Source organism: Crotalus tigris, unplaced genomic scaffold, assembly GCF_016545835.1.
Source record: "Crotalus tigris isolate CLP2741 ecotype Arizona unplaced genomic scaffold, ASM1654583v1 scf7180000019205.210441, whole genome shotgun sequence".
Lineage (NCBI taxonomy): Eukaryota > Metazoa > Chordata > Lepidosauria > Squamata > Viperidae > Crotalus > Crotalus tigris.
In genome coordinates, this window is record NW_024097433.1 from 153,146 (window position 1) to 165,550 (window position 12,405).

The 12,405-nt window shown below is 47.2% G+C and overlaps 1 protein-coding gene across 15 annotated transcripts; it reads right to left on the bottom strand.

Annotated features, from left to right (window-relative positions):
• Window positions 1–1,052: 1,052 nt before the first annotated feature.
• On the bottom strand, window positions 1,053–11,724 carry LOC120316028 (zinc finger protein 345-like). 15 transcript variants are annotated; one of them, XM_039361147.1, is made up of 6 exons: window positions 11,069–11,724; window positions 10,475–10,565; window positions 8,727–9,310; window positions 7,575–7,646; window positions 6,313–6,426; window positions 1,053–4,688 (listed from the first exon to the last, which is right to left on the bottom strand). In XM_039361147.1, exons 3-6 carry the CDS (start codon window positions 8,866–8,868, stop codon window positions 2,413–2,415), a joined length of 2,604 nt encoding a protein of 867 aa, XP_039217081.1. In that variant the 5' UTR covers window positions 8,869–9,310; window positions 10,475–10,565; window positions 11,069–11,724; the 3' UTR covers window positions 1,053–2,412. The 15 variants fall into 15 exon arrangements, with proteins under 15 accessions (XP_039217081.1, XP_039217080.1, XP_039217088.1 ...); XM_039361146.1 differs by having other exon boundaries at window positions 10,965–11,724; XM_039361154.1 differs by lacking the exon at window positions 10,475–10,565 and having other exon boundaries at window positions 7,575–7,643; window positions 8,727–8,823.
• Window positions 11,725–12,405: the final 681 nt, after the last annotated feature.

Below are 12,405 nucleotides of genomic sequence, written 5' to 3' on the forward strand. Positions count from 1 at the left end.
CTACCCATACAGCCGCATTCTGCACCAGTTAAAGTTTCTGAGTGATCTTCAGGAGCAGCCCCATATAGAGTGTGTTACAGTAGTCTAAACAGAAGTTATAAGGACATGAGGTACTGTGAGCAGGGCCTTGTGAACTCTCAAGCTTCCTCCTTCCGTTATGCATTCAGGATGGACAGTATTTAATATTTATTTGTTCTGTATATGTAGGGATGTGGGTCTATACATATGTTGTATATAGTATGTTTAGGTGTGTGTCATGTATGTGTTTCACCTTGAGAGCGGGCAACCAAATTTCATTTTTGATGTGTGCCGTTGTGCCCACAGTAAATAAATAACAATAAATGTTATCTTATTTCTTATGGTGCACCATCTGAAGGTATACAATGGCCCTCTTAGCCACAGCTGCCACTTGTTCTTTGAGCAGATGCTATGAATCCATAAGGACCCCCAAACTGCGGAGCAGGTCTGTCTGGGGTACTGCAACCCCAGACAGTGTAGCCTGCAAAAGGAAAGTGGGCATGGCAAATACCGCAGAAGGGACCCTCCCTAAGTCCTTGAGAGGTAAATGCAGGAGAGAAATATACTTTCAGACTTGTATGATTCCATTAATGCAAGGGTGTCAAACTCAATTTCATTGAGGGCCGCATCAGCATTGCGGTTGCCCTCGGGTGTGTGGGTGTGGCCAGGGTGGGTGTGGCCTACTGGGTGGGCGTGGCTGGAGTGGGTGTGGCCTACTGGGTGGGCATGGCCAGGTCTACATCGTTCGCGTCAAGGGTGCCTGTGGGGGCCTGGGCAGGAGTGGGACAGATCTGAGGGTCTCTGGCAGAAGGGGGTCAGACCAGGGCAAGCGCCAAAGCATGGTCCATTTTTTCATTCCTCACAAAGGGTGACACCTCCCCAGCATGGACCCAGGGGGCGGGGCTGGTTCCTCGCTGTTTCTAGACAGCCTTGTGGAACTAAGACTGAATGCGTTTCAGCATAGATGGCCACCACAAAATTGTACATTGGCTCCCTCCTGGCTGGCCTGGGCCAGGGCCAAGGCAGCAGGGGCCATTCCCTCACTGTTTCCAGGATGACTTCGCAGGCCACATGAAACCACTTCGTGGGCCGCATCTGGCCCCCGGGCCTTGTGTTTGACATGTCTGCATTAATGTAACCTTACAATAAAGTGGAATCAGTTCATTCAGGCATGCTTCCTGCTTGGACTACCTTGCAAGCACCATTTTCCATCATTCTTGATGATAGCAATACTTTATGGGATTTGAAACATCATTATGGGCTCCCCTTATTGATCTAGAATAAATTATCTTGTCCAAGCTCGGTACCTTTGTCTTAGGCCAAACCTCCCCGAGCCTCAGCCAGCATAGTAATCAGTCAGGATTGATAGGGACTTGTCAGTATAGCCGGCTTGAGTTGATTCTCAGCGGCAACTTGGGATCTCCCCACCTAGAGATCAACTTTGGGACAATCTGCATGCAGCACAAATGCTGCCATGCAGAAGAGGAATCTGGTTTCAGATTTCCTTCCTTGCCTTGCAATAAGATGCTACCAGAAAGAGGATACTGAGTCTCAAAGCTCTCCAACTTGAGGCAGGCTAAATGCTTCAGGTGTGTTTTCTGCAGCTTCTTCAGATTGTGGTGCAACGCCAGGTAAACTTTGGATGCCTTAACAAGGTAGCTGAGACATCTTGCCTGTAAATAAATGGGTCCTCATGTACAGCACCAGCTCCCTATTTCTGGTATGCTTCCCCTTAATCATATTCTTTAGGTAAAGAAGGAGCTTATAGCTTTTGTCAGCTGGCTGCTGCCTTAAACTTTCCCCCACCAAATTATGGTAATAAGCCAGTTCAAATCATCAGTAAAAGCAGCAGTACTCTCTCAACAGAAGGGCCTATCTGTAGCTCTGGATTGAATTGTGGAGTTCTTGGTGTTCTCCGAGCTTGGGTGTTTGCTTGCAGACATTTCATTACCCAACTAGGTTAAAAAAAACATAGGTAACATCACAGGTGATGTTTGTTTGCAGACCTTTCACTGTCCAACTATCATCGATGAAGTTATCTGGTTGAGTTAGGAAAGGTCCATAAGCAAGGACTAAGTTCAGAGAGCACCAAAGACTCTAACAACAGTATTCTACCACTTCAGAAGGGAGAAGATCCAGGGATTATTGCAACTCTTGAGGATGCCTCATATCAAAAGCTCCAGGCCCGTGTAAACCTCCCTCAGAAGAACATAAATATAAACATAAATTCTCTTTTAGGATAGCAACTACATGTAGGTTTCCATTCCAACCAGTACAGACTAGCAATCCTTGGCTCCCATGGGACAAAATTAGCACTCTGCCCAATTTGTCGAGTGAGGAGGGAAGATCATTGCTTCTTCCAGCCCATCCACCCCACAAAATTGTCTTGAGCTGCTAGGATGTTGGGGGAGGTGGCGGCCATCCCTCTTGCGGGTAAGGGGATGCCCATCTACAGCTGTTTTCCCCTGACCTCCATGGATCTGGAGGTAAAAATCCCTTCCCACCCCAGCTCCGCAGTCCTCCAGCTGAGACAGCATTGGGGATGAAGCCCTGGAAAGGCGGTGGGGCCTCAGGCCAAGTGGAAGCAGCTGTGGGGATGCGATTCCTGTCCCCCTCGTTCCACCAGGAGGGCATGAGAGAAAGAGGAGGGTCAGGAACAACAGGAAGCAGCTCTTTGGGGTGCTTAGTCTCGGTTGAAACAGAGGTGTCCTTCTGGCCTTCAGGTTGTCCTTTGGGGAGCCCCTCTGCCGCATGAGTGTGCTGATGGCGGTTGCGGTGCGAGCTGCGGCTGAAACACTTCCCACACTCGGAGCACGGGTAGGGCTTCTCGCCCGTGTGGACCCTCAGGTGCCGCTCCAGGTGGGAGACGAAGCCAAAGCTCTTTCCGCAGACGGTGCAGTCGTAGGGTTTCTCGCCCCGGTGAGCCCGCTGGTGCGTGAGCAGTTGTGCCCCGGCCACAAATCGCTTCCCACACTCCTTGCACTTGTGAGGCTTTCCACTCGAGTGTGTCCGTTGGTGCTGCAAGAGCGTGGAGCTGACGCTGAAGCTCTTCCCACATTCACCGCAGTGGTAGGGTTTCTCTCCTGTGTGGATTCTCCGGTGGCGGTCCAGGTGGGAACTGACGCTGAAGCACTTCCCACAGTCACTACACTGGTAGGGCTTCTCCCCCGTGTGGATCCGCTGGTGTCTTTCCAGGTGGGAGCTCCAGCTGAAACTTTTCCCACAGTCAGGGCACCGATAACGCTTGCTCCCAGGCACGTGAGATTTCTGGTGCTTGACTAAGGAGGCCAGTTCCCTGTAGGTTTTCCCACATTCGGCACACTTGTGGGGCCGGTCGGGAGCATGCACACACTGGTGCCTTTCCAAATGGGAGCTGATGCTGAATGTTTTCCCACAGTCTCCACACTGAAAGGGCCTCTCTCCTGTGTGGGTCCGCTTGTGCTTGATCAGGGCCGAGCACCAGCTGAAGTTCTTCCCACACTCCAGACACTGATATGGCTTCTCTCCAGTGTGGATCCGCTGGTGCTTCACCAGGGACGAACTCTGGCCAAATCCTTTCCCGCAGTCGGAGCATTTAAAGGGCTTCTCAGTAGACATTGGCAGGGAGGGAGGAAGTGGAGGAGGCTGCAGGACCACCCTCTTCCGGTTACATTCGGTGCATTTGGTGGGGTCCCTGCTCCTGGCTGGAGATTCCTGGAAGTGGTGGAGGGTGGCTGCACTGAGGTAGTAGCTTTTGCCACAATCTGTACACTGGTGTGGCTTCTCCCCTGTGTGGATTCTCTGGTGCCTGTAAAGGTGAGAACTGCGGCTGAAACGCTTCCCACAGTCGGGGCATTCGTAAGGCCTCTCTCCCGTGTGGATCCGCTGGTGTCTCTCTAGGTGAGAGGTGAAGCTGAAACTTTTCCCGCAATCGGGGCACTCGTAGGGCTTCTGTCCCAGATGTTTTCTCTGGTGAGCCACCAAGTTGGCCCCAAGTGCAAAGCCCTTCCCACAGTCCTCACACTGGTAGGGCTTGTCGTTGGCGTGAATCCTCTGGTGCTGGACCAGGGTGGAGCTAACACTGAAACTCTTCCCACACTCTTTGCACTGATACGGCTTCTCCCCGGTGTGGATACGCCGATGCCTCTCCAGGTGTGATCCAACACTGAAGGCCTTCCCACACTCCTTGCATTGGAAGGGTTTCTCTCCAGTGTGGATCCGCCGGTGCCGTTCCAGGTGCGAGGTCCAGCTGAAGCTTTTCCCACATTCCTCACACTTGTACGGTTTGTCATTTGCGTGGCCTTTCTGGTGCATGGCCAGGGCCTCAGCCTCAGAGAAACTTTTATCACACTGGTCACACTTGTGGGGTCTTTTGTCCAGATGCAGCTTCCTGTGCCGGAGAAGATTGGACTTCTGGCTGAAGCTTTTGCCACACTCTGTGCATTGGTGGTTCTTGCCATGTGCTGGTGGTTTTCTAAGGGACACCTGAGAATCGGAAGCAACCATGGTCTGTGGGAGGGGTTTGTCTTGCTGCTCCTTTCCTTCGGTTAGGGAGCCCCTCGGCTCAGACCCTGATGGTTGGTTCTCGGCCTCCATTGGATTCCTCTCTAGGACATCTCCCTTTTGTAGATTTGTTTTGCTAGGAATTACTTCCGGAGGAACAGGTTCATTCCTTCCTCTCAGTCCTTCCCCTGAGGAGATAAATATTGCAGAGATGACTTGAAAGCCATCCTTACTCAGAAGCCATTAAATAGAAGGTTGGTATAACCTTATTTCAACATGTATTTGCATTAAACATTTTATATTTCCACCTTACGTTCTATGTGTATCAGCAAAGCCTACGCTAAGTTGGTAACATGTTGGCAACAATTGTCTTGGTTTGCAAGACACACTCTTGATTAAAGAGCCTATCTTTGGTAGTATATATGAGCAAACTTGAGATAAAATATTCCTGTTGCTGCCTTTCTGACATACAGGCAAAATCTGCTAAAACTGACCGGTACAGGTAGTCCTTGACTTATGACCAGAATTGAGCCCCAAATTTCTGTTGCTAAGTGAGACAATTGTTAAATGAGTTTTGCCCTATTTTACAACCTTCTTGCCTCAGCTTGTTGAGTGAATCACTGCAGTTGATAAGTTAGTCACTCAGTTGTTAAGTGAATCTGGCCTCCTCATTGATTTTGCTTGTGAGGTCCCAAAAGGGGGTCACATGACCCCAGGACGCTGCAACGGTCATAAATGTGAACCAGCTGCCAAGCATCTGAATTTTGATCACGTGATCATGGGGATGCTGCAAAGGTCGTAACTCTGAAAAACGGCCATAAGTCACTTTTTCAGTGCCATTGTAACTTTGAACGGTCACTAAATGAACTGTTGTAAGTTGAGGACCACCTGTATGGGATCATGTTGTTGATTTGGAGACTGAAAATTTGGTATTTTTCTATGGCACTTCTTTCACTTATCAGAAAACAAGCTCTGAAGAATAAGCTTGCTCATAACTTTGAAAACATTTTTATTAATCTTGATGAATTCTGTTTCTCTAATGCACTGCCTAATTCACGGGTGTTAAACTCACCGCATCATGTGACGTGTCGCGACTTATTTTTTCCCCATTAACGGAACTGTGGTGGGCGCAGCGTCCACATGATGCAACCGGCCGAGAGGCCGGCAGTTTGACACCCCTGGTCTAATTGGATAGCTTTGGTATTTTAATAGGTGATGAAAACTAATGCGCTAGCTAGACAAAAGCCTACTCTATTGTTGAAGTCATTCAATTTATATAGTTGTTTTTTCCTAACATCCTGCTGAGAAGACATGAAGTTAATCGTAATATGAATAGCTGCTCTATCACACTATTCAGGGCTTCTGTGCCAGAATCCAGCATGGATGGTGACAAACAAAACCTTCCCCTTACAAGTGGAACTCCATCCCATGCAGGTAGTCTTCATCATTTGACTGCAATGGAGCCTGCCCATTATAGTCATATGTCATGATGATTTGTGCAGCGGTCATTAAATGAACCAGTGTGAATCCATTGTTTGTTATGGTTTTCCTGAAAACCAGAAGTGCTGGTTTTCAGCAAAACCGTTGTAAAATGTGGTCACGTAACTCCAAACAGCCGTAAAGGCAACCATTTTGTTGATTGCCCAAAGTACAATCATGTGACCATAGGACGTGATCTGACCATTGGAACTCTAGATCCAGGTCATAAGTCCTCCTTTTCAGGTAGATCATAACTCTGAATAATTGCTAAGCAACCAGCTGTAAGCCATGGACTACCTGTATATTTAAAAATAAACAAACCACAATTCTCACCTGGATTTATCTGAGTTGGTATTGTCCTTTCCTCACATGCCTGAAGTTCTGGAATCCATGAATCTTCTCGATCCATCCAGGAGAGCAGATCAGATTTAGAAAGTGGAAATCCTGCTGGCAAGGAAAAGCTTTAATTCAGGTCGTCTTCGACGTATGGCCACAATGGAGCTCAAAATTTCTGTTGCTAAGTGAAACATTTGTTAAGTGAGTTTTGCCCCATTTGACGACCTTTCTTGCTACAGTTGTTAAGTGAATCACTACCGTTGTTAAGCTAGTGCCACGGTTGTTAAGGGAACCTGACTTCCCCAATGACTTTGCTTGTCAGGTCACAAAAGGGGATCACATGACCCTGGGACACTGCGACCGTCATAAATACAAGCCAGTTGTCAAGCATCTAGATTTGACCATGGGGATGCTGCAACAGCTGAGTAGTTTATTTTGTTCGCCCTTGTCAGACTCAAACAACTACCTGCACAACTAAAGGTATATATTCTGTATGCTGATAGGGAGGGTCTGCCTTCATCCTCTTTCTGCTCACCAGACATTCCAAACTATGCTGCCTTTTCGCCTCCAGGGACACCAGACTGCATTCCAGCACATATATACAGAAATTGGCTTTGTTAACTCAGAGAAGGACATAGTTGAACTATGATACCCACTGCCGTAGCTATAGTGATGGCAATCAACTTAAAATATTCTAAATGGGGACTGGAGGAAGTCAGGGGCCTAATTCAGCCCAAGGCTACTAGTTCACCTTGTCATAAATCATCTCAAATATTCAAAAAGGTAGGATGTGTCTAAAACACAATTGCTGGAAAGCAGGAATCAGAGGTGGAAATTTAGACAGCTGCATATCCTACCACAGAAGTTCTCGATTCCTGATTGCCCATTCTTGAGAACTACATGTTTTAATATTATCTTCTTGGCTATTCTGGGAAACAGGACGTGTGCCAAGAGAGCTCTTTGGCTTGATCCAGTACACTTTTTATATTTAAATACTGGGTTGAAAAGTGAAAAAAAATATATTTTTGGCAAGGAATGCATGACTGAGGAGATTGATTATCTTGGGCCAAATATAGCAGGCCAATATTTTAATTTCTTCTTTCTTGTTATTATCTCAGTTTCACATATACACACACCTAAGTCTATTCACATAAGCTTTATGCAGAAGTGGAGAATAGAGCAGTTGTTGATAATTGCACCTGAGGCACAGAAAATTACTTTTGTTCGGGGTGCAGGATCATAAAATCCACTTGTCTTACCTGACGGCAACCCTCTCCGGTGGGGCTCAGCTAGTGCAGTGATTCGGGGCAGGGTGATTGCCATCTCTTCTGCTAACAAGAAAAAAGTGTGACAGACCCCATTAAGACCTTGGGCAGATTGGCTGGCACCATCTGGATGCAATGGGCCACTGATGCAGCTGGGTCCCTGCATTTGGCTAAATTATATTGTGACCACTCTGGACAACAACCACTTGGTGTTCAGCACCCTGGGGTGGACCTCAATTGGCGAAGGCTAAGTAACTTTATAATTGTGATCAGCCTTGCTCCAAATGCAGAGAGCGAGCTGTTCTACAGGGAGATGAGAAAAATACACGGAAGAGAGGTCTGTAAACCATGACACCTAAGTCAAACCTTCACATTCAAACCTTCACGTTACTTACAGGACCGCATACTGCCGCACAGTTCCCAGAGACCGGTGAGGTCCCATAGATTGGGCCTCCTTCAGGTCCCGTCGGCCAGACAATGTCGGCTGGCGGGCCCTCGGGGAAGGGCCTTTTCTGTGGTGGCTCCGACCTGGTGGAATCAACTTCCCCCCGAGGTTCGAACAACTCCCACCCTGCCGGCCTTTAAGAAAGCCGTTAAAACTCTCCTGTTCTGGCAGGCCTGGGGCTGATGTCCCCGGGGGGGGGGAATATGATCGGACTTGCGGTATGATTGTATTATTTTATTGTTTTATTCTTAGATGATTGTTTTAATTTTGTATGCCGCCCTGAGTCCTTTGGGATTGGGAGGCATATAAATAAAATTAAATAAATAAATAAATAAACATTCAAATATTGTGTATACCTTCCAAACACCAAATGATGGAGAAAAACAACACCGTGATTTCTTGCTTGTGAGTTTTCCAGAAGCAATTGAGGACAGCAAGTCAGGCTCTCTGGATTTGGGGTTTGATCCTGTAGAACAGGGATCCCCCGGCCCGTGGACTGGCACCGAGCCACGGCATACCAGCAATCGGTCCGCGCAGATCAGTGAAGCCCCATCCGCTGGATGCAGGCAGCACGTGGAACCTCACCCCCTCTGGTCCGCAGAAAAATCTTTCTCCACAGAACCGTGCCCAAAAGGTTGGGGGCCTCTGCTGTAGAGCTGTTCCTTAGCTTTACATATTAACCCAGAGAAATTGATCCTTACCCAGAGAGATAAGAGTCTCGTAGTTCTCTTGCATGTCCCTCTGGTCGAGAAGTCTCCAATACAAGGAGGCCGTTCCACCTTGGAGGCCACAGGGCATCTGGAACAACAGCCCTCCCTGCATCAAATTCGTTCTAGAATTCATCTTTTCAGGCTGCAGGTAGTTCTTGACTTACAACCACAACTGAGACCACAATTTCGATTAAGCAAATTGGTTGTTAAGTGAGTCGAGCCCAATTCTGCAATGTTTTTGGGCCACAGTCGTTAAGCGAATCACTCCAGTTGTTAAGGGAATCATGCAGTTGTTAAACAAGTTCATCTCCCCCCCCCCATTGACTTTGCTTGTTAAAAGCCAGCTAAGAAGGCTGCAAATGATGACCACGTGATCCTCCTCTCCCAAGATTCTGCAACAGTCATAAATGCACGCTGGTTGCCAACTGCCTGAATTTTGACCAAGTGATTGTGGGAATGCTGCAACAGTTGCAAGTATGAGGACTGGTTGCAAGTCACTTCTTCAGTGCTGTGGTCGCTTCAAATGGTCGCTAAACGAATAGTTGTAAGTCGAGGACTACCTCTGCTTCCAAAACCTGAAATTTAATTCCACACATAAAAGTGGAGAGATTGAGGAGCTTCAGGAAAATAAACAAAACAGAAAATTCTACTACGTGTTTCACTTTGAGAGCAGGCAACTAAATTTCACTTTTTTGATGTGTGCCATTGTGCCCACAGTAAAAACAAAATGACAGTAAAGGTTATCTTATCTTATTTGAGGTGATCAAATGCTCGGCAACAAGATAAGATTGCAGGTTGCAAAAGACCCAGGTCCCTTTTGAAATTCAGAATTAAAACAACCTGAATTTTCCAGTTTTTAAGAGAAAAGTCAAACCTTCAAATATAAGTGTAATACCATCCCACCGCAGACACAAAAAGGAAAAGATGGCAGTTCTAGCATCCTGGACTTTTATAGACTTTTTTGTCCTTATCTCTAAACTATCCACAGGGCCAAATTTACAGAACATGCGGGGTTAAAACACGGTTGGTTCTGCGTAAACATTACGCCACCTCCAATCTGTTTCTGCTCCAGGCTGTCAACATGCCAAGGTTTTTAGCTCTGTGTACTCTACACCGTCTGGAATTTGTTTGATGGGCAGTTATATAAATTGCTTAATAAATAATAAAGTAGGGCATGTTTTCTATATCTCTGCCCAGCTCCATTGCTACCTCTGACCCCATTCCAATCTTTTTAATATCCATTTTAAGTGCAGCCAGTAGCTGGCCAAACAAAATCCAGGAAGGTCAACAAAGGAGAGTCAGATGAACCTGTGGCTTGATTTGACATCTAAACAAATGAACTCTAAAACTACATCTGCCTTTTTGGAAGCTGCACAATGCTGACTCAGCTTCAGTTTAGAATCCTTTACAGCAGTGTTTCCCAAACTTGACAATTTTAAGGCATGTGGACTTCAACTCCCAGAATTCCACAGCCAGCGTTGCTGGCTGTGGAATTCTGGGAGTTGAAGTCCTCATGCCTTAAAATTGTCAAGTTTGGGAAACACTGCTTTACAGTCACCGTATCTTTTTTTTTCATACATTACATTAGCTACCTTAATCCAAATCAAAATACAGTGTGTACTATTGTTGGAATGGTACTAACTATATATTAATGTACTTGGTTCTTAATTAAACAGCATTAAATCCAGCTTATTGCTACTATACTGTAAATGACCATTTTAAAGCCTGTTTTCACTTACCAGGAGACAATAAAACTCAGACAAAGTCAATTCTGTACCTCAATTAACACGGAACAGAAGGAAGGCTAAAAGTCAAGGCTTCAAACTGAGGCTAAAAAAAATTGAAAAATATAATTTGAGGGGGGAGGAATAGGAACAGTATCTTTTACTGATCAACTCAACCTTCAGGAGCAATTTGCAGGCTTTTGAATTCTGCAGAACACTTTATCGGGCAGAATCCAGCCAAAGGGCTCTGTAGAACTCCAAAGCTTGCACACTCTTCCTCCTCTGAGCTTGGTGGTTTTCTTGCAGACGTCTCATTACCAAACGAGGTAACATCACCAGCGCACTCCTCCTCTCCTGTCAGCCTGATGAAGCTACTGCTCTAATTGGCATTGACGGAGGGTAGCTTTGACGCTGTGCACGTCCAAAAAGGACCGGATGACCGAGGCTGCGGGGGCTGTTTAGATGTTTAATAGCGGGCGCAGCTCCCTCTTCGCCCCGTCCTTACATCACTTGTCAGCCAGGCACAGGGGATCAGCGCAGCGCTGCAGGCGGGAGTCACCCTTCGCATCCCGGAAGCGCTGCCTGCACAGATCCGCGACAGGTCCCCACCTGGGCCGGGCCAAGCCGGCTGCGAGGAAGGTTTCCCGGCGGCTGGCGGGGAGGAGCCGCGGCGGGGCGGTTCTCCTGGCCGGGTCCACGGCGCCTCTGCTGCCTCCGAGTCACCCAGGAAGCTCAACGCGTGACACCCCGAGCCGCGGAACGAGAGAGAGACGGAAAGCCGGGCTTCTTCCCGGGCGCCACCCAGGGCCCTCTGGCGGCAGTCGGAGACGAAGCCTCCTCCGCGGGTCAACGAAGGGGGTTCTCTCGGGGGGCAAGTGTGGGCGGCGAGGAAGGCAAGACGTACGTGCCCTTCCCCTCGTTACGCCCAGATCAGTTTCCAGCAAAAAGGTGGCCGGATTTTGAACGGCAAAGGAAAACCTCGGGCTTCCAGGCTGCCTGGCCTCTGCACGCTAAGCCATGGTTAGCTGAAGCGGGGCGTAAATTAACCCGATTATCTGGGTCAACCGATTAACCAACTTGATGGTTTAGGCTTGCAAGTTGTAAGTCATTAGCTATAAGTCATTACCAAGCTGTAAGTCATTAACCACATTTTTTCCCACACCTTTAGCATCTCCAGTTTGCGCAGAGCTGCGTTTCACGATGCATAGTCAAGAGAAGCATTGAGAGCCAGGCAGCACTCAATTTCATAAATTATTATCGATCATAGAAAGGAGCATTAATTATGGCATCCGTGGTGATTATGTAGGCCTATCTGAACATTACAGGTCATCCTCGACTTGCAACCACAACTGAGCCCAAAATTTCTGTCGCTGAGACATTAGTTGAGTTTTGTGTCTCATTTTACAACCTTGCTTGCCACAGTTGTTAAACGAACCACTACAGATGTTAAGTTAGTAACACAGCTGTTAAGTGAATCTGGCTTGCCCATTGACCTTGCTTGTCAGAAGATCACAAAAGGTGATCACACAACCCCAGGACACTGCAACCGTCATGAATATGAGTCAGTTGCCAAGCATCTAAATTTGGATCACATGACCCTGGGGATGCTTTGACAGTTGTAATCGTCATAAGTCACTTGTTTCAGTATCTTTGTAACTTTGAATGAAGGAAGGTTGTAAGTCGAGGATTACCTGTAGTTTGAATCAATCCACTGCATCATGTTTGCTGAGCTCATGGACTGTGCAGGTTATCCTTGCAAGCATTTGTTTAGCAACCATTCAAAGTTGCACAAGCAATGAAAAAACAAAGAACTATTTTTCACACTTATGACCATTGAAGCATCCCCATGGTCACATGATCAAAATTCCAGTGTTTGGCAACTAACATATTTATGACAGTCGCAGCATGTCATGTGATCACTGTCATGGTTCCGACAGATGAAGAGT